This window comes from Mus caroli, unplaced genomic scaffold, assembly GCF_978045245.1.
Source record: "Mus caroli unplaced genomic scaffold, Mus_caroli_1 scaffold_9, whole genome shotgun sequence".
Taxonomy (NCBI): Eukaryota; Metazoa; Chordata; class Mammalia; order Rodentia; family Muridae; genus Mus; species Mus caroli.
In genome coordinates this window covers 120,537,206-120,557,429 of record NW_028227264.1, presented here as the reverse complement: position 1 = coordinate 120,557,429, position 20,224 = coordinate 120,537,206, and the positions used below count along the sequence as shown (strand labels likewise).

The window sequence follows — 20,224 nt, the reverse complement described above, 5'->3', positions numbered from 1 at the left end:
TGATACTAGCTCTGTCAAGATTCAAGCAAAGGGGAAGCACGCTCTATCAAAACTGGCAAGTTTCTCCTCTCTAGGACTCATCTGTGCTTTGTGAACAAGAGGGTAGGATTCCCAATTAGTATTATTTTCTTTGGGGTTGGGGGAAGTTTGGTGACCTCACTAGGCCTTTTCCCCCATGCCCCTAAATTTAATCTCATTCTATTGGTTGGCAGTTCACTACCTTGTTCAATAAATGCTTACCGTGCTTCTAGTGTTGAAAATAAGAGACGCAAAGGTCCTCTGCACAGGGAGTTTACAGCCAAAGGGGCAATAAAAACATTTCAAAATAAATAAAACATTTATTAAGTATTGTTTGGATAGGTGTTAGTCACGTATTTGCACGGTGAGCTTGTCTTTCTTCAGTCAAAACGAATTCATAAGATGGCTCTTTCATTTCTCCAAATGGTGACATTTGACATATGACACAGGACGACGTATGAGGTCATCATACTTAGGTTAAAAAAAAAAGACAAAAAGTTAATTTCATACACCCAAGACTTTTTGAAAACTGCAGTGAACGATCTATATTCCATTTCTCCCCATCTCCAGAGGCATCCAGAAAAAGTCACTTAGGTTTTTTTTTTTTTTTTTTTTCTTTTTTAAAAAAAGACGTCAAACGGAAAGGCAAAATGAAAAATGAACCTAGAGTCAGACATCAAACTTGCCGACCCAGGCTCGCTCTCGGGGTCTCTAATACCGCTCCGAGCCAGCCAAGGGTCGCCATGAACTTGAGGGCCGAGCTCCCTTCCACGCCCGGGGCGCGGTGGCAGGAGCCCGGGGGGAGGTCAAGGTGTGGCTACGAACCCGGCGGGGGCGAGCGGACGGCGCTCGCAGGCGCGCGGCGGTGACAGGCAGGACCTCCGCGGCCGCCGGGACCAGCGAGCGAGCGAGGGAGGGAGGGAGCGCGGTCACGCCGGGCCGCGCCGCTCAGGTGGCGCCTTCCCGCTCAGGTGAGCTCCTCCCGCGCCTCCCATTGGCCGAGGCGCCCGTGGCCGGCGCTGGAAGGGCGACGCAGCCCGGTCTAGTTCAGGGTCTAGGGCGGCGCGTCACTTCCGGTAGCGCGGAGCTTGTAAAACACCCTGGAGAGAAAATGGCGGCGGCGACGGCGGCGGCGGCGGCGCCTCAGCAGCTCTCGGATGAGGAGCTTTTCTCTCAGCTCCGCCGTTACGGCTTGTCTCCGGGTCCCGTGACGGAGAGCACCCGGCCGGTCTACCTCAAGAAGCTGAAGAAGCTTCGCGAGGAAGAGCAGCAGCAACAGCAGCAGCAGCACCGGGCGGGGGGCCGCGGCAACAAGACGCGGAACAGTAATAACAATAACACGGCGACGGCGATGGGGGGCCGGCCGGGCTCCGGGGACCTCGCGTACTTACGGAGCCCCGCGGGCCTCGGCCGCCTGTCGGCCTCGGCTGCGGAGAGCCCCGTGGCAGGAGGCTCCGGGGGCGCGGCGGCCGTCCCCGCGGCGGGCAGCAAAGTGCTGCTGGGCTTCAGCTCGGACGAGTCGGACGTGGAGGCCAGTCCGCGGGAGCCGGCGGGCGGCGGCGGTGGCGGCGCGCGGAGGGACCGGGCTGCGCTCCAGTACCGCGGGCTCAGAGCCCCGCCGGCGCCCCCGGCCGCGGGCGAGGTGACGGGCGGCCACCCGGGCGAGCGGAGGAAGCCGCACTCGTGGTGGGGGGCGCGGAGGCCGGCGGGCCCCGAGCCGCAGCCCCCGGCGGCGGGGAGCGACGGGGCCGCGGAGGACGCGGACGAGGAGCTGGCGGACGGTGAGGACCGCGACCCCGAGGCCGAGGAGCCGCTGTGGGCCAGCCGAGCCGTGAACGGCAGCCGGCTTCTCCCCTACAGCAGCTGCCGGGAGCACTACTCGGACTCGGAGGAGGAGGAGGGGGAGGAGGGGGAGGAGGACGGCGACGTGGCCCCGGCCAGACAGGTATTAAAGGACGACTCCCTCGCCCGGCATCGACCCAGACGGAGCCATAGTAAGCCGTTCTCGGCGCTGACTGCTAAATCTGGCGGCAGCCGGCAGGAGACTTCGGTTCAGGGAGGGGGAGCACTGGCGATGAATGACAGGGCGGCGGCCGCGGGGAGTCTAGACAGGAGCCGAAACCTCGAGGAGGCGGCGGCCGAGCGGGGAGGAGGAGGAGGAGGAGGAGGCTGCGATCCAGTGGACTCCATTCCTCGATACCGTGCCGGCGCGAAGAAGCTGGCCCCGCTGCTGTCCCCGCCGAGTCCGGATGGGGACTCCACCTTGGAGTCGTCCACGGGGCCCCTCCTCAAAACCAATAATCACATAGGCGGCGGGGCTTTCGGCGTGGATTCCCCCGGTCTGTATGCCAACAGCCTCCCTCCCGGGGCCATCGCCGCGGCCGCGGTCGCCCCTGGCACACTCAGGATCAACCACGCCAACCATACTGGCTCCAATCACACCTACCTGAAAACCGCCTACGGCAAGCCCAAGCTCTGCGAGCCCGAAGAGGAACTTCTCCAGCAGTTTAAACGGGAGGAGGTGTCCCCGACGGGGAGTTTCAGTGCTCACTACTTGTCGATGTTCCTCCTAACCGCTGCCTGCTTGTTTTTCCTAATACTGGGACTGACTTACCTAGGAATGAGAGGGACTGGAGTACCCGAGGACGGAGGACTCAGTAAGTATTAAGTCAACCGCCCCCCGCCCCCCCACACACACCCGAGGGCCAGATTACCAAATGCAGCCTGGCTAGCGGTGACCTTGACCTGCAAGAAATTTACTTAACAGTGAAAGATATGGCAGAATTCATGCCTCGTCTTCCTTTTGAGAAGGAGCACTTATTGTGCCAATGTCAGAATGATGTCTTAGGGCTGGTTTTCAAGTTTTTCTGCATGGTTCAAATTTAAAACAACTTAAGAAGACGACATTGTAAGCCTGTTAGTAAAAGGAGCTTGAATGTCTTAATTTCTTTTAGTTTTAAATAACAGCAGATGTCTTTTGCTCGTGAGTTTTGAAGTGTTGCCATTTTAAGGCAGCGCCATACATGCAGTGTTCTCTTTTTAAATGCGTTAGGATTCTAGAAGATAGCATGCTGTTTCTTGAAATTCTGGCACAGACAGTGTAGGTAGTTTTCTAAGTTCTTTAAAGACAATGAATGTTAAGAAGGCAGCAGGCACACCTCCTAGTTCACACTTCTCAGCCCACTCCCACTCCTGATGAAAGTCATGGTAGTTTAGCAGGGGACCTTGGAGTCAACTGTGGTAAATGACTGTAGGCAGGCATGTATGTTCATTAAGCCAGCATCTTCCTCCATCCTGAGGACTGAGTAATCAAGACAACAGATAACCATTGTGGGCCCTGTGAGGACATAAGGATGAAGTAATTGGTGTGAGCTATTTTAGATTGTGTGGTCACGGGGGCTACCTTTTGAGCATTGTAGAGAGACAACAGAACACGGCTGGACAAGGGTCACAGGAAGGGGAAAGGACTTGAGTGGAGCAGGAGCCTTGCTGTGGAGGAAACCATGTTGCTGTTGACTAGGATGAGGTTTAATAAAATGGGTTTAATGGACTGTTGGGTTTCTTCGTGTTCCTTCCCACTCCCCCTGGAGAGCTTTCTCCTAATAGGGATTTAGAGTATCATGATTTGTATTTATAAAGGTGTCTTCCTGTCTATTTTACCCCACAGTAATGGGAGAGTGATGAGATGCTGTTAGCAGGCTGAGTGGTAGGAGCTTACAAAGACCCATATAGTAAACAAATTACTACAGTGTTGTTTAATGACAGGGGTTACAAGAGCAGCCATCACTTCAGTTGGCTCTCTGGGAACAAGAGTGATCTGTATCCTGCCTTAAATGTTTTAGGGGGAAACACACACACTCATATTTATATTCTCTCTCTCTCTCTCTCTCTCTCTCAATCAAACTCAGTAAATGACAGAACCTGTTTTTGCCTTTGTTTTTCTGACCACAGTGTCATCTGTCTGGCAGTTAAGTTCAACCTAAGTACTTTACATAGTGTCTTGCTTAGTCTTCAGCAACTCTCAGGAAAAGGTTAGGTAACTTGAGTTGATGAACGGGCTAGTGAAATTCAAGTAAGGAGTGTCTAATTGAAAGTTTCGTGAGTCGGGGGACTATGATTTATAGGCGTTGCTATGGTTTCAGATTCTTTTCTGTATGGCAAGGCCCATTTCCTTAATATTTTGTGTGTCTTTTGTAGAGAGTTATAGACAGGAGGGTACCTCTATTGTGCCTAAAGTAGAACATTTGATTGGACTTCAAACGGAATTCGTAATGACCCAAATTATTAAAGATCACTTTCATATCTGTTTCATCACTGTATGGTGGGTGATTAATGTTTTGTTATGGACTTAAATTTCAAGTAGAGTTGGATAGGATAGTCTCCTTTAAAAGACAAGAGCAAAAGAACCCTCCTCAGCTTCGTTCATAAAGAGCATGGTACTTGGACATCCTGAATGGAAATGAGAGGTAGGATGACCAAGGGCCTGGCTGAGAGACTCAAACTCTAACTCTGAGCTAAGTCATTCTTCCGTACTAAGGGGTAGAAGTATCTGCCAACCTTGTAGTTGTGAGGCTCAACTAGTAAGCATGGGATGACATTTAGTTAGAAGTTCAAATAAAATCTGCTGTACTTCTGGTAAAGTATAATATATATAACATGAAATAATCATTGATGTAAATTATAGTTACGTCTTAATTGTTTTTAAATCTATTTAGCATTTAATTATCATCAGTTCCGTTAGATACCCTGTGAAGCAGCTGGCGCAGAAGTTTGAGTCAGAGTATCCGGAATCCATGATGCACTTGACATGGTGGAAGCCATAGTAGAAAGAAGTTCCAGCTTGTTCAGTTAGTCAGCTCATGTAACACCGTTAGGGTTGTCAGGCACTTACACTCCCTGTATTCTCAATCGCTTGTTATGATGTCCAGCTGTAGCGTTCATTGGTCAATTGTATGTTTAAGTTTTACTTCAAGTAGTAATTTCACCGGAAGATTGTAGGTTGCATGTGGCAGTGAGCTTTATTGGTTACTATTGAAGTTAGACAATGTATAATGTCTTATATTTTTGGTTGTGAGCCTAGCATTTAACGGCTGAGCCATCTCTTCAGCCTGTATAATGGTCTTTTAAATGTATGTTTGTTAGTTTTTCTTAAGTAAAATGTTCTTATTTTGGTCTGCGTTTTCTCATTAGGATCTTTTTTTTTTTTTTTTTTTTACATAAACCACTTTTACTCATTAAATTTCTTAGTTTTCTCTTACATCTGCAGAATTAGGTGATAAATTAGATGACCATTCTAACTTTAAAAACCACTATCAGAGCACGTCACAGATTACCCTGCAGTAATTGTCCCAGCGATGACTCAGTCATGACAGCTCACTGAAAGAAGAGCAGGAAGCAGAGTAGACTGCCTGCTGCAGATCCATGGTCACTATTTAAACATCACTCCTCAGTTCCTGTAGACAGTTTGAAGAGAGATGAAACAAAAAAGGAGTGTAATTATATTGTCCCTTCTTCCTAATTTTGTACCCATTTTTGTTAATTTATAACAGGGATGTTAGCTCCTTTAATAGCCTTCCTCCTATTTTTAACATAAATACAGGTGTGTTGTTTTCATTCAAATGATATGTATAAGTTTTACTTTGAAGTGCCTACCATGCTAAGAATTTTTAAACAACATAGTGTGTGTTGAACAATATGTGGATGTGTGGTAGATGAAATCTGCAGGACTTATATCCTAGTAAGAAAGACAGTGTCTTTAGAGAGCTGGAAGAGGGGACATGGCTAATACTGCATACAGGTAGGCAGGCCTTTCTGAACCAAGGTCAGAATTGCTTAGAGGGTTAGCCGTTGACAAGAAGAGCACTCTTGGCAGATAGAACTAGCTTGTGTGTTGAAGGGTCAGGAAGACTACATGTGGGGGAAGTCACAATGGAGGAGTCTGAATTTTAGTGGCAACATTATGTATTAATAAGCAACTTGTATTTCCACTTAACATTATATATCATAGGTATCCTCCTTCCCATGTACTGAGTTTAAGTGTAAAGGTATATTTTAAGGCTTTCTCTCACCACAGGTCTTTTTCTCATCCTGTAAAAGTGTTAAATCTGCTATCCTATAAATGTACACTTCCATATTCTACTTTACCACTGCTCGCTTCGCAGTCAAGAGTCTTTCTCCAGTGATCATTTGGTTCTGTCACACTTCACAGTCAGGAGTATTCTCCTCTGCTGATCTTTTGTCTGCCCCCCCCCCCCCCCCCCCCCCGCAGTTCTTCTTAATCATTCTTCAGTCACCAATTAGCAGGTTCCATGTCTCTGCCTCTGGGTTGACTCTGCACTGCAGCTCCCTTGGATATGCATTCCTGTAAACTTGCACAGCACCACTGGCTCCCAGCTTTCAGTTTTGCGTAGACTTTAAAGGTTTAGTCCTTGTAACTTTGTCTTCAGTGCCATCCTTCCTGTTTCCCTGGGTGGGTGTTTCATCCATTCTTGAGGTCTTGCCCCTCAATTTGTATTCTCTCATAAATGTCCCTTCTGAATACACATCTTTCAGATGTCCCAAGTCACAGCCCCGTCTGCCGTCTTCTGTACTGTCATCCTGTTTTGGCCCCTCTCTTCTTTGGTTTGATAGCGATTCGTCCATACATAGCAAGAACTCAAGAGAGAGAGGTGGGAGTTTGCCTAGATTCCTTCCTTCCCTTCACCTTACATGTTCCGTCCTGTTGGTATTTTGATGTTCTTTGTTTTCTTTGAATCAGTCTTTTTTGTTGTTTTTTTTTTTTTTTTCGAGAGAGAGACAGGGTTTCTCTGTGTAGCCCTGACTGTCTTCGAACTTGCTCTGTAGCAGGCTGTTCTCTAGCTCAGAGAATCCCCTGCCTCTGCCTCCACAGTCCCGGGATGAAAGGTGTGCTCCACTGCTGCCTGGCTCAGTCTTCGTTTCCTGTCACTTCTGTTTTTAGGTTAGCTTTTGCCCAAGCGCTCTCTAGCTAGCAGACAGGTCTATGCTTCTGGGCAGTAGCCTTTTCAGTCCATCTCTGCTAGAGAAGAACCCTAAAGCATTAGTCTCCCTTGCTTCAGAGTCCCCAGCGGTTCTTTCACTAGGCAGATTGAAATTTGATTCTGTTTCCTGTCTACCTTCATTTCCTGCTAGACAATGAGGATGTAATGGCATTTTTGTGTCTTTAAACATATTACCCATTCCTTGGTAATAGTTTCTTTATCTCTCTACTATTTATCTTAAAAGTTTGCCTTGTGAACTCAGACACTTCATCCTGTTTAAGTTTGGACCATCATCACTTAGAAGAACTTCGTCCCCCCACACCCAATAAGAACAACTTCCTTCATAGCGTCCATTACCCCACCATGCCAGACAGCTTAGACGCCCTTGGTTAGTCTTTGTAGGTCGGATACAGGCTTTATTATTCAGCTGTGGGTTTGAATTTCAGTTCTGTCTGTCCTGTGAGTTTACTAGAAATGTAATTGTCTGGGGTTAAAAAATGAAGGGGCTTGATGCCTTCGTGGGTGGGGGGCTTTACGAGTTAAATGAGATAATTTATTAAATGTTTAGTGTTCTTGAAGATGAAAATCACTTTAGTATTCATGGCTTTTAATGAATAAGTGATTACATATAAAGTACCCAACACAGGGCCTCCATAGATTTAACTAGCTACCAATCAAGAATATTTGACAGAAATTTGCATCTAAACGTGTACTTTGTTATTGTCTAAATAGTGTGGTACAGTGGCTTTATCTAGCGATTGACATAAATTTATATTCAGTTGTTTACATAATATTTTGCATTAAAAGTACAGAAGAGGATGAATGGAGGGTGTATACAAATGCTATGCCATTTTACCTGACAGACACCAACAGACACCAACTTTCAGTCTTTAGAGGAATATCGACTAGCGGACTCTAGAAGTTGATGCCTGGTACTGATATGGGGTTAAAACTTTTGAAAAAAAAAATGCTTGTAGTTATTTGTGAAGAATGATCAGAAAACAATGTTTTTAGACCTAAGAATATTCCTGTAAATCCAAGATGTTTGTTATAACTAGTGTGATGATTTTAGAAACTAAAAAATATTTCTCTGAGAAATAAAATTTAAATTTAAAATTATGAAACATCAATGACAGCTTGTAGTTTGAGGGAATAATGGTGTAGAGAGCCTGTGTGTGAGAATTGGCATTGTCACTTACCAGCTTGTAAACTGTAAGCCTAAGTCCTCATCTGTTGAATAAGAGTGAAGAATAACAAAAGAATACATGAAAGCTTGCTCTGTGGCTGCAGTAATAACAGCACTGAAAACCTTCTGTGTGCTGTGTTCCAGGCAGAGGATCAAGCACTCATTAATCCTCATATGGGTAGTTCCCTAATGTAGGATGGACAGACAGGGAGAGAGAGGATCCTGTAGGCAGCCCTGCGTGGGGAGGGTTGGAACTTGCAGTAGCTTTTAGTCACCATGCTAGCTGCCTTTATGTGTGTAAGTACACAGTACTCAGTTCTGGTCTGTGACATTGTCCGTGACATGTTGAAGAGCATGGCTGGGTTATGCAGATTAGTGTGTGAGATCCAAGAACTGCTAAGAATAAGCTAGGAAAGTACAAAATTAACTCAACTATTAGGGGCTGTGCGCAACCATTCTCACTTAAAAAGTTTAGATTAATTCGTAGGTATATGGGGAAGGGGTGTCTGCTGTAATACAAACTGTAGTACATAGTATATAAAGCCATAATGTGATGCTTTCTAACTTGTAAAATGGTTGTGTAGTCATAAAAGTGGTGGAAAGTAGTGTTAGGATGTGGATTCCCAGTATGAAATTCCTCATTGTTTTCTAGGGTTTAAATTGAGGAAGAGCTTTAGATATATAGTATATGTGGTTTTCCTTTTTGACTAAAATTTGTGTTGCCCGTTTATTTTTATGTTTGTTCTAGTGGAAAGGAAATGTTCTAAAGTGTTGGTATGTATACTTTAAAAATTAGGTGTGACAGGGTTGGGAGGACTTAGGGTTTTGTTTCTATGGAGCAGTGTTTGAATTTGTATATTGTAAGTTTCAAAACATAGCTTGAAAAAAAAAATAGTTCTGCCAACTTGAGTGTCTTATTGTAAAGCTCACCAGAACGTATACTCTCTATACTGGAGGGACTGAGCAATCCCAGGGCTGAGTGTTAGGGGCTGAGCTATCCCAGGGCTGAGTGTTAGGGGCTGAGCTATCCCAGGGCTGAGTGTTAGGGGTTGAGCTATCCCAGGGCTGAGTGTTAGGGGCTGAGCTATCCCAGGGCTGAGTGTTAGGGGCTGAGCTATCCCAGGGCTGAGTGTTAGGGGCTGAGCTATCCCAGGGCTGAGTGTTAGGGGCTGAGCTATCCCAGGGCTGAGTGTTAGGGGCTGAGCAATCCCAGGGCTGAGTGTTAGGGGCTGAGCTATCCCAGGGCTGAGTGTTAGGGGCTGAGCTATCCCAGGGCTGAGTGTTAGGGGCTGAGCAATCCCAGGGCTGAGGAGTCAGTGTGGGTTGCTCCTTCTTTCCACCTAGTTTTTATACCACACGTTTCTCAAGTGAAGACTCTGTCTATAAATCGTACAGATTTTAATGTAGGTATTATTTTAAAAAATTTTAAAGGTAAGCGTTTTGGGGGAAGAAATAGAGAATAAATGTGCCCCAAATGAAGAGGTCATAAATCTTTTTTTTTTTTTGTTTTTCGAGACAGGGTTTCTCTGTGTAGCCCTGGCTGTCCTGGCACTCACTCTGTAGACCAGGCTGGCCTTGAACTCAGAAATCCGCCCGCCTCTGCCTCCCGAGTGCTGGGATTAAAGGCATGCGCCACCACGCCCGGTGAGGTCATAAATCTTAACATTTGCTGCTAAGTTCAAGATGTTCTAGAAGTATTCCTAAACTTATGACAAACTGGTTTTTTTAAATTACCATTTCAAGTGTCCCTCCTTTCAGAATTTAAAGACTTAACTGATAAAAGGAAACATTAAGAACTTTCTATGTGTGAACACCAATTTTTTCTTTAAAGTTAATTTTTTATTTATATGAGTACACTGTAGCTGTCCTCAGACACACCAGAAGAGGGCATCTGATCCCATTACAGATGGCTGTGAGCCACCGTGTGGTTGCTGGGGATTGATCTCAGGACCTCTGGCAGAGCAATCAGTGTTCTTAACCGCACAGCCATCACTCCAGCCCCTCATTTTCTTTCTTAAGGCTTTGGTTTCTCCACAGTTTAAAAGACAAAAGGGGCTAACCACTGGGCTATCTCTTCGGCCCGTGAACACCAGTTTTTATGAGAGTAGTTACTTCTATCTCTGTGAGAAACTGAAGTGTGGAAGGAAAAGTATCTTGGTCAAGGTCCTCAGCTGAGTGCTAGCTATGTGTTCCAGCTCCAGTGTGCTGTAAGACACTGCTGCCTGCCTGCTGCCTGCCTGCCTGCCTGCTGCCTGCCTGCCTGCCTGTCTGCCTGCCTGCTGCCTGCCTGCCTGTCTGCCTGCCTGCCTCCTGCCTGCCTGCTGCCTGCTGCCTGCCTGCCTGCTGCCTGCTGCCTGCCTGCCTGTCAGGTGGCAGTTGTTCCTGATGCTTAGCTGCTGCTGTGTTTGGGTGAGGATGTGCTTAGAACCCTTGCGTTAGTTTCTATAGCTATTCAAGTAAAAGCATAGTAAGCACTCCTTATGTCCAGCCATTGAGTTTTATAGGGAATTTTCCATAAATGATTTGAAGAAATTGAAATGCTCTAAACTATACTTGTCATCTGTAAGCTCGACTCCCTCAGCTCTAACAGTCTAATTAAGAGGCACTTGTCCAGCTCAGTGGCGTGCTTTACTAATGCTAGCACGGAGTAAAACTAGGTGACATTCATAGTCCTTAGCCGTGCTTTAAGCTTGTCTCTAACCTCATCTGAGTAGAAAGGGGCAGCTGTCATTCTTCCATATCATCTGATTAGCATCTTCCTTATTTCCTGCACTGAAGAAGAATCTTTTATTTTTGTTGCTGTATTATTATGTTATATCCTAAAACACAGCCAGAAGCTAGAATTTAATGGTGCTGATGTCAAGAAGGTAGATTGGTAACTCAGAGTTACAATACATAATGTAAATGTAGTACTGGATTTGAGGCAGAAAATACAGTTAAGCATGAAGGTGGGTTTTACTTAAGAGGTTTGTTTTTAGAGGAACAGAAATAAGAGAATGATATATAATGAAAAGGAATTATTAGGCTCACATGACAGTGACTGGTAGCCAGCAATAGCTGTTTGCATTCTAGAAAGGCTGAGCATGCTGCAGCCGCAGTCCACAAAGCTCTCAGCTCTCAGCAGTCTCAGTCTGGCTCTGAAGGCCTGGGCCATACCTGACCGTGGGGTGTAGTGTGGGGTGGAACACCTGAGCTGCTGAGTTCCCTCATCAGCAGCTGCAGCAGCAGCAGCAAGACTGATGCAGTCCCCAGCATGAGCAAGGCAGGGAGACAAGGCAGCCCTGTGCGAGGATCCTCCTCCACTTTATTCCTTCCTGGAAAGACCCTCATAGACGCGCCTCAGTTGGGTCTTAGAGTAAGCTGCTGTTGATACTAGCTGAGGAGCAATACCTGCTTGTCTTGGTAAATGCTCTTCAGAGAACTTGGAAAGTAGATTGAGCAGGTCTATTTTGTGAGTATGACATGTTTACCTAATTATTAATTCCTCATTTATAATTTGGAGGGCATGGTGGTATCTTCTGAGCAATTAAGAAGGAGAGGTCATTGCTGGGATTTGATCAATGGATGGCAGGTCTCAAGAGACTCATTAGAGTTAAGAACATATGTATTCAAACATTTTTGGATGTACTTTGGAAAGATAATTATTTCATTTCCTTTGAATGTCAGTCAAATTCTTCTGATTTGAGGTAGTTGTGTTGAGATGGAAAACCATGAGCTTATTTTCAGCCTAGTGTCTACAGTACAGACCCACCCTTGAACAGCAGCTATATCTGAAAATTGTAGGCCGGCATTCCAGCACTTTCCGAGTATGAGGGACCCTAGAAGTAGGGAAGGGGCTAAAGAGAGGGGACATTATAAAGAGCACAATGGACTTGAATAGGAGAGCTCTGTTTCATTCTCCCTGTGGATGGCATCCACCTTTTGGCTCTCCCCTTACATACTGTTCTACGGTATATGGATATATTTTTATGAAGTATAAATCTGACTAAAACTTGGAGTATTTTTGTATTAGACTGTTATCACTATTAAGCTGTATCTCTTTCTTGGGGAGGTTCAGCAGCCTGCTATTATCTTCTACCACCACCGTTACCATTATATTTTTTCATATGTTCTAATAAATCTGTTTTGAATAAGAAAAAAAAAAAAGAAAGTAGATTGAGTATTCCTCTACCATAGTGGGAAGATGAAGTATTTTATTCCAGTCAATTAAATGGGTGCAGTCAAGAAACTAGAAGGTATAAAATGGATTTAATAAGCAGGATATTAAAATCAGTCTGTCATATTAGAAGGAATTTAAAGTGCAATAAGATCTCCAGTCTCTTGGATAATTTTTGTGAAACATATAATGACAGTTTTATTCCATTTTGAATTTGAAACATCAATGCTGTGATTTTTCTTTTACTAGAATCATTCAGCAGAAATATAGTACATACATTTAGCTAAAATTTTCAAGTAGCCACATTAAAGCATATAAAGACATGGGTAGACTGAATGCTAACAATTAACTTAATCTAGTTTAGGCAGAATATGATTTTGAATAATCAGTGTAGAAATTCCTGATGAATTATTTTATGTGCTTTGTGTGTGTGTGTGTGTGTGTGTGTGTGTGTGTGTGTGAGTGTACTAAGATTTCAAAACTCAGGATGTCTTTCTTATACATAGAATAAATCAACAGACTAGTGGTCTTTCTAGGGCTCAGTAGACATGTGGCTAGTTCTTACTGGGACAGCTTAGCTCTGGACTGCTCTGCAGTATTGGTTATCTAACGGCTCATCCTGGGATGATTACACTGCGCTGTGCATTGTGTTCTATATAATTCTGCAGTTAATATTTCTAGTAATATGGTAAAGGTTTTGCTATCAAGTTACAGATACAAATAGTGAGGTAAGCAGGTATTCTCTACAAGAGTGGATTTACCCTTCTGTTTGCTACATGACAGTGTTTTGAATACAGCCACTCAGAGATAGGGCAGGCCGGTGGGACTTGACGCTTGCTCCTTATTTTAAGGTACCACACACCTCTTAGCTTGTAATGACAGTAGTCCTGGCAGCTGCTCTCATAGTCATGGGAAGATTCCTCTATGCTTACTTTCCCACTTCCAATTTAAACTGCTTTCTATTGCTCTTGAATGAGAGGTGTTCTGTCTGGCAGTTGGCTGTAGTGAGAGGGGGAAGGGAAGGTCAGCTCCTGTTGGGAAGAGAAACAGTGAGGAGTAAAGCTTGTATCTATCAGGCAAAGGGTTTTTTTGTTGTTGTTTTGTTTGTTTGTTTGTTTTAACTTTGTCAGTGTTTGAGATTTCTGGGAAGCTCTTAGGCAAAATGTTTGAGTTAAACACATTTTATATCAGTTTATCATATATAATATAGTAGATTTATACTTAACAGCATCTCCAATTTAAGTTGAATAATTCCTTGAATTAGATTCCTGTTTGTAAAGACTTTACTCACCACAGCAACCTTCTTTGTTCAAAGAGGGAAAACAGGCAGCTCTCTGTTTTGAATTGATCAGAGTCATGGGTGATGTGTAATGCACATCTTTAAAATTGCAGTGCCCCTTTACCCTGGCTGGAACTACAGTTTACCATCAGGGAGCTTGTTTGGTCAGTCTCCAGCAGGCCAGACAAAACAGAGGTGGGGTGGGGTGGGGTGGGGTGGGGTGGGGTAGGGTGGGGGGTCGGCAACTGTATTCTTGTAGCCTATAAGACCACAGCTTGCTTGCTTTGCTTTTCTTCGTTTTCATTCTTCCTCCTTTTCCTTCTTGTTTGTTTGTGCATGAGTGTTTTGCCTGCATGTGTATGTGTACCACATGCATGCCTGGTGCCCAGGAAGGTCAGGGAGTCATCAGATCCCCTGGAGCTATACATGTTTAGGAGCTGAGAATTGAACCTAGGTTGTCTGCAAGACCAACTAGTGCTCTTAACTGCTGAGCCATCTCTCTCTCTCTCTCTCTCTCTCTCTCTCTCACTCACTCAACTCTCTTTGCATATCCCCACATCTTTCTTAAAGATGTTTAATCTTTTGTTAGTTTCTATAGAGATTTAAATAAGGGACACCGGCTTTCACCACTGCCTAATCATGAATACTAGAAGAAAATAAATAAAAATATGTGAGCATGCCACTTGAATTCAGATTTTTTTTTTAAAGATTTATTATATGTAAGTACATTGTAGCTGTCCTCAGACACTCCAGAAGAGGGCATCAGATTTCGTTATGGATAGTTGTGAGCCACTATGTGGTTGCTGGGATTTGAACTCGGGACCTTCAGAAGAGCAGTTGGTGCTCTTAACCACTGAGCCATCTCGCCAGCCCGAATTCAGATGTTTTAAAAATAGATTATAATAGGATATATAGTTTGATGGAACTAAAACGGAACATATTACTTAAAATAGAAAAATTCTGGGCTGGTAAGATGGCTCAGCGGGTAAGAGCACTCATTGACTGCTCTTCCGAAGGTCCTGAGTTCAAATCCCAGCAACCACATAGTGGCTCACAACCGTCTGTAATGGGATATGACACCCTCTTCTGGTGTGTCTGAAGACAGCTACAGGGACTGAGGGAAGCAGGGTGGACCGGAGTGAGCAGAGGTCCTAAATTCAATTCCCAACAACCAGATGAAGGCTCACAAATATCTGTACAGCTACAATGTGTACTCAAATACATAAATAAATAAATCTTTAAAAAAGAGAAATTCTAACAAGTCTTCTAGCCAGACCAGATATTGGAAGAATATCAGTAAATAGTTTGTTTTATATTTGTTCTTACACAGTTAACTCTACCAATGTGTCCTGGGGCTTCTTTGTTCCCTGTTCCCAATTTATGGATGGCAATTCTGCTTCTTAAGAAGAAAGGACACACTGGGAAATTAAAACTTGTAAAGGGACAGAAACCATCTTCAGTTTTGAAGGACTTTTCAGAGTTGTGTGCTTCATCATGCCGTGGTAGAATTTGGGAGGATGTTGTTTATCCAGGCTTCTTCAGGTGTAAGGATGGTTTTAAGCAACAGAGTTTAGCCAGGCAGTGGTGATGCACATCTTTAATCCCAGCACTCAGGCGGCAGAGAGACAGGTGAACCTCTTGAATTCAAGGCCAGCCTGGTCTCCAGATTGAGTTCCAGGACAGCCAGTGTTGGTGAATACAGGGATTCTTGGCTGTTCAAAACAGTGCATGTTGAGCTTTAAACAGATCATTTTTACTATCCCCTATAAGGCGTAGGGAATATCATGGGAAATCGGATAGAAAGACTGTGAGAGGAGAGAGAGAAGGCTGCAGAGTGCTCTCTTCTGTGCATGCGGGAGGAGGTCACAGCAGTCATGAATCCCAGCAGCCTGGTGCCTTCATTGGACATATCCAAGAGCAGGCCTGGAAAGAGTCACAGATGGTGGAAGATGAGGGCCCACTCTTCCCTGCTGAATGCTTCTGGAGAAGGGGAGGCCGCATCTTCAGATGTGTGCACAGGTGAGCCCACCCGGATGCTCACAGAGACCACCTGCTTAAACTTGGTGGGTCACAAAACAGAAAGGCTGGAAGGGAGCCAGTGGGGAGGATTGACAGGAGTGGGCAGGTGAGGAGGGGGTGGAGCCTAGAGTGATCAGTGTGTTGTGTGGATGAAGTTGTTGAGGACAAACTTAGTTATCAAAAGGTGAGGTACAACAATCCCCAGCAGCTCTAGACTACCATCTCTCCTGTTCTCTGGATAAGGAAACTGAATCTTTGCAAGATTAAGAAACTATAGTGTGTTTATGGCAGATCCAAGTTCTGAGCACAGATAATTATCCCAGGGTATTTTGATTTCGGTTTGGGTTGGTTTGGTTTTGGTTTTTTCAAGACAGGGTTTCTCTGTATAGCTTTGGCTGTCCTGGAACTCACTCTGTAGACCAGGCTGGCCTCGAACTCAGAAATCCGCCTGCCTCTGCCTCCCGAGTGCTGGGCTTAAAGGCGTGCGCCACCAGGGTATTTTCATCCTGTAACATAAAGGAGCTTTGGGTGATGTGCATCCAAATCATAGTGCATGGTATATAGGTACATAAACTAAATTAGGTTATTCCAGGATTTTAAGGTTGATTGCTTAGATCTTAGAGAATGAAGTATCAGCCATGTTGGGACTGGAGAGATGGCTCAGTGGTTAAGAGGGCCGACTGCTCTTCCGAAGGTCCCGAGTTCAAATCCCAGCAATCACATGGTGGCTCACAACCATCCATAACAAAATCTGATGCCATCTTCTGGAGTGTCTGAAGATGGCTACAGTGTACTTACATATAATAAATAAATAAATCTTTAAAAAAAAAGTATCAGCCATGTTGATTTGCTTCGATATTGTTATACAATTGGCAAGTTCAGTTCTGGTGTTGTAATAGTTTCATGAAGTTAAGCTTTGGAAATCTGAGTATAAAGCAGAAATTGAACATGGTCAAAAATGCAGAAATGCAATTGAAAACTTCTTATTGAGACTCCCTTATGTTCTCTCAGAAAGGCCACTTTTTCCTTTTATTATAAAATTAGATTTATCTTTAGATAACTAAGGAAGAATTAGAACAGTTTCACTTTAAATATTAAAATCACATCTGGAATTTGAAGTATGCTATAAAAGCTCTGTGGGAATAGGAAGAAGCTGAAGGAATAGCATAGTGTTTAAAAAAAATTCACAAAATAAGTTTATTTGAGCAAGGAGCAATTCCTGAGTTGTGTTCCATAGTCTGCAGAGAGAGGGCAGGTCCAGCCTGGGCAGTGCTGTCTCTGGCTTCTATTTCATTTCTTTCTTTTTACTTTTTTTTTTTTTGGTCTTTTGAGATAGGGTTTCTCTGTGTAGCCCTGGCTGTCCTGGAACTCACTTTGTAGACCAGGCTGGCCTCGAACTCAGAAATCCCCCTGCCTCTGCCTCCCGAGTGCTGGGATTAAAGGCGTGTGCCACCACGCCCGGCCTTCTATACTTCTTACTTTTATATGTCCTTTGTTCCTTTACATTTGTTCCTTACATGGTGTATAAGAGGGCAGTTGACTTAGTGTGTTTTTATTCATCCTCTGAGAATCTTATCCGTGCAGAGGATGGGTCTTGATCACATTCACTCTAGTCCTGTCTCCGATTCCAATTTCATGTCGATCTTCCATTCCTTTGTTTCCTCTCCCAGTTTCCTTTCCCCACTTCCGGTGAGTCCACTCAGTATGCTTACATGCGCGTGGGTATAGGACCAGAATCTACTGTGGCACCTACAGGGCCACACCCTGGGAGAAAACGGACTCCTTCCCTAGCAGCCCGGAGGTCTTGAGCTCGGGTGGGACTTTGTGAGCACACCACTCACCTGGTCTGTGCTGCCTGCCGTGTTGGCTGCTGTGACTGTGTGCGTGTCGATACACAGCCACAGCTGCCGTGAGCCCTGCCGTGTCTACATCATACTGTCAGCGGCAGTGCTCCCTGACTTCAGGCTCCTAGCCATCTTTCTGCTCCTTTTCCCATGATGCTCCTTGAGCACTGGGGCAGGTGGTGTGTTAAAGAATGTCTCGTTTATGCTTGGGGATTCCAGACAGTTGTAGACATAGTTGTAAGGCTACCCCTTGGAGCATGAGTAACTCACTTGGCAGTAGCTACATCATCAAAGGCAGTGGCTTTCTCCTTTCTAGTAGCCCTCAACTGCCTCAGCTCCCCTGGTCAGGATGGGGCCCCGTGACCCCCCCTCCCATTGATAGATAACTGGATGTTTATTCCCAGTCTTGTTCTGATCCTTTGCAGGCAGCTGCAGTTACTGTGAGTTCATGAGAGCCCTGGCCGTATTGGTCTCAGACAGTTTTTCATGGCATTTCTCCGCAGTCATCCAGCTCTTCAGTTCTTTCCACCCCTTCTTGGGTGCTCCCTGACCCAGGCTAAGCTCTCAGGACGTCCTTGTTCTCAGCACCTTGATCAGCTATGGTTCCCCAAATTAGCTGCCCTCACTGTAAAGAGACACTGCCAAGTTTGAGGGTATGTCATATCCATTTAATAAAATAAGAGTAGTAGGTTCTTACCTCCCTGATCATGGAGTTCTGTCCAAATTCATAGCAATAGACAGAGCCTCCCTCCCTCCTGCAAGTGGACCCCAGTTTAACCAAGTCAGCCATGCTGCTTTTGCACCAGGAAACACCTGAGCCTGTAAGTCGGTAATGTGTGTGTGTGTGATGCAAAACTAAGAGTGATCATTGTTTTAAGTTTTTTCCTCCCTCTGTCTGCATAGCAGTTTGAGGCTCTGTGAAGACCAGCCTGCAGGGGGAAGGAAGCTTTCCATTCTGTTCTGGCCTGGCTCGTCTGTCGCTGTAACCAAGGTGTGTAGTGGCTTTAGCAGGAGGGTCTTATCATTCCACTCTTTGGGGCAGCAGAGGGAAGCAGCCATAATCTGGGTAGTTTTGAGGGTCTCTGTGGCCTTGCTAGCCAACAACACTGGGAGCTGCCCTGTACCTGGTACTAAGGTTTTCACTTCATAACCCAGGGCTTTGGGATTGGCATTATCCACCCATGGATGGTATCTGTTCTGCCTTTTTAAAGTTTTTTGTTTTTTGTTTTTGTTTTTAATTATATAGTAGTGAGCTTCCATGTCACTTTGTATGGCCTTAGTTTTTGCTAACTTCTCCCCTGTATCCCACTTTCACCTTTCACCCTGTTCCTGTTAAAACTTGCAACACCGAATTACATGTCACCTGTGCTCACCATTCCTGCCCCCAAGGCCTTTTGCCTGGATCCACTATGCTCCAAGTTAAATCTGAAAATTCCAAGCTATGCTCTGCAGTTGAGAGAAACCATGTGGCAGTATCTGACCTCTGGGCCTGGCTCGATTACCTCACTCCATACAGTATTTTCCAGTTCCGTTCGTTTGCCTTCAAGTTTTATTTCATTTTTCTTTATAGCCTGAGCATACATATTTTCCCTTATGTATGTGTACTAGTGTTGCACTATCCCGTTATTAGTTGCTGGACATGGAGGCTGGTTCGGTTTTCTAGCTGTTGTAAATGAATAGAGCTTTATTGGTGTCAAAACCCATTGTCAGGTTTTTTTGGCAGTCTTGTTACAGAATTGAGGTAGTTCCCATCTGTCCTTGTTTATTGAGCAGTTTTAGAATTAGAAATGGGAATGAAATTTCATTTAATGTTTTTTCTTTGGCCTTTTTGGTGGACTAAGTTAGTTGACTTTTGAATAATAAAGGCAGCCAAGTATACATGGGCTAATTAACATTTGGTTATGTTTTTCTTTCTGCATTGTTAGATTTGAGTTGTTCAGTAGATGATTTTATACCTGAGTTCATGACAGCTGATGATGTATGATTCTTTTAATAGTTTGTTTGGTTTTGATATTAAGGGTAATGCTGGTCTGAAAGGATAAGTTATCCTTCGATCTTCTGGAGGATAATGTAGACAGTTAAAATCTTCAAATTTTTAGTAAAATTTACCAGTAAACTCACCTGGGTCTGGTGTTTTCTGGTTTTGGTAGTTATTAATTAGTTTCCTAATAGATTTAGTTAATAGTAAGAAAAATGAGTTGGGTTTTATTTTTACATTCCTCTTCTGATGTGCTTCATTTCTTTATCTAGTTCCAAGTTTCTTACCTGAATCATTTTTCTTCTCTCTAAAGGATTTTAAACATTTCATGCAAGTCATTGTCACTGGACAGAAATTCTCCCAATTTCTACTTTCCTGAGAAAGTATGAACTCACTTACTCATTCATTCATTCATTCATTCATTCATTGGGTCTGGCTGTTTAGCTTAAGGTCTCAGTAAGCTGTCCAAGTTGACTTTGAGCTCACTAAGGCAGACCGTGAACTTAATCATTTTGCTTCAGCTTTCTGAGTGGTTGGAACTTAGACCTGGGCCATTAGACCTCCCTTACAAGTGACTGCTGATGTCTCCAGTTTGGTGGCTAGCGGGTTGACCCGTGACATTGTTTCCATTACGGCTGGAAGAAGAGTTAATTTTTTTGATTGTTTAACAAAGTAATCATCACAATTTCTCGTAGCTCAGACGAAAAGCGATTTGTTTTATTTTGTTTTTTGGTTTTTTTTGAGAC

General features: G+C 44.5%; 1 protein-coding gene across 1 annotated transcript in view; it reads left to right on the top strand.

Moving 5' to 3' along the window:
- Positions 1–1,095: 1,095 nt before the first annotated feature.
- Positions 1,096–20,224, top strand: part of Lemd3 (LEM domain containing 3) — a 55,548-nt gene continuing 36,419 nt past the window's right edge. Inside the window, exon 1 of the mRNA XM_021175093.3 lies at positions 1,096–2,675. Within this exon, the coding sequence (XP_021030752.1) occupies positions 1,130–2,675 (1,546 nt within the window). The 5' untranslated portion in view covers positions 1,096–1,129. The remainder of the gene's footprint in view (positions 2,676–20,224) is intronic.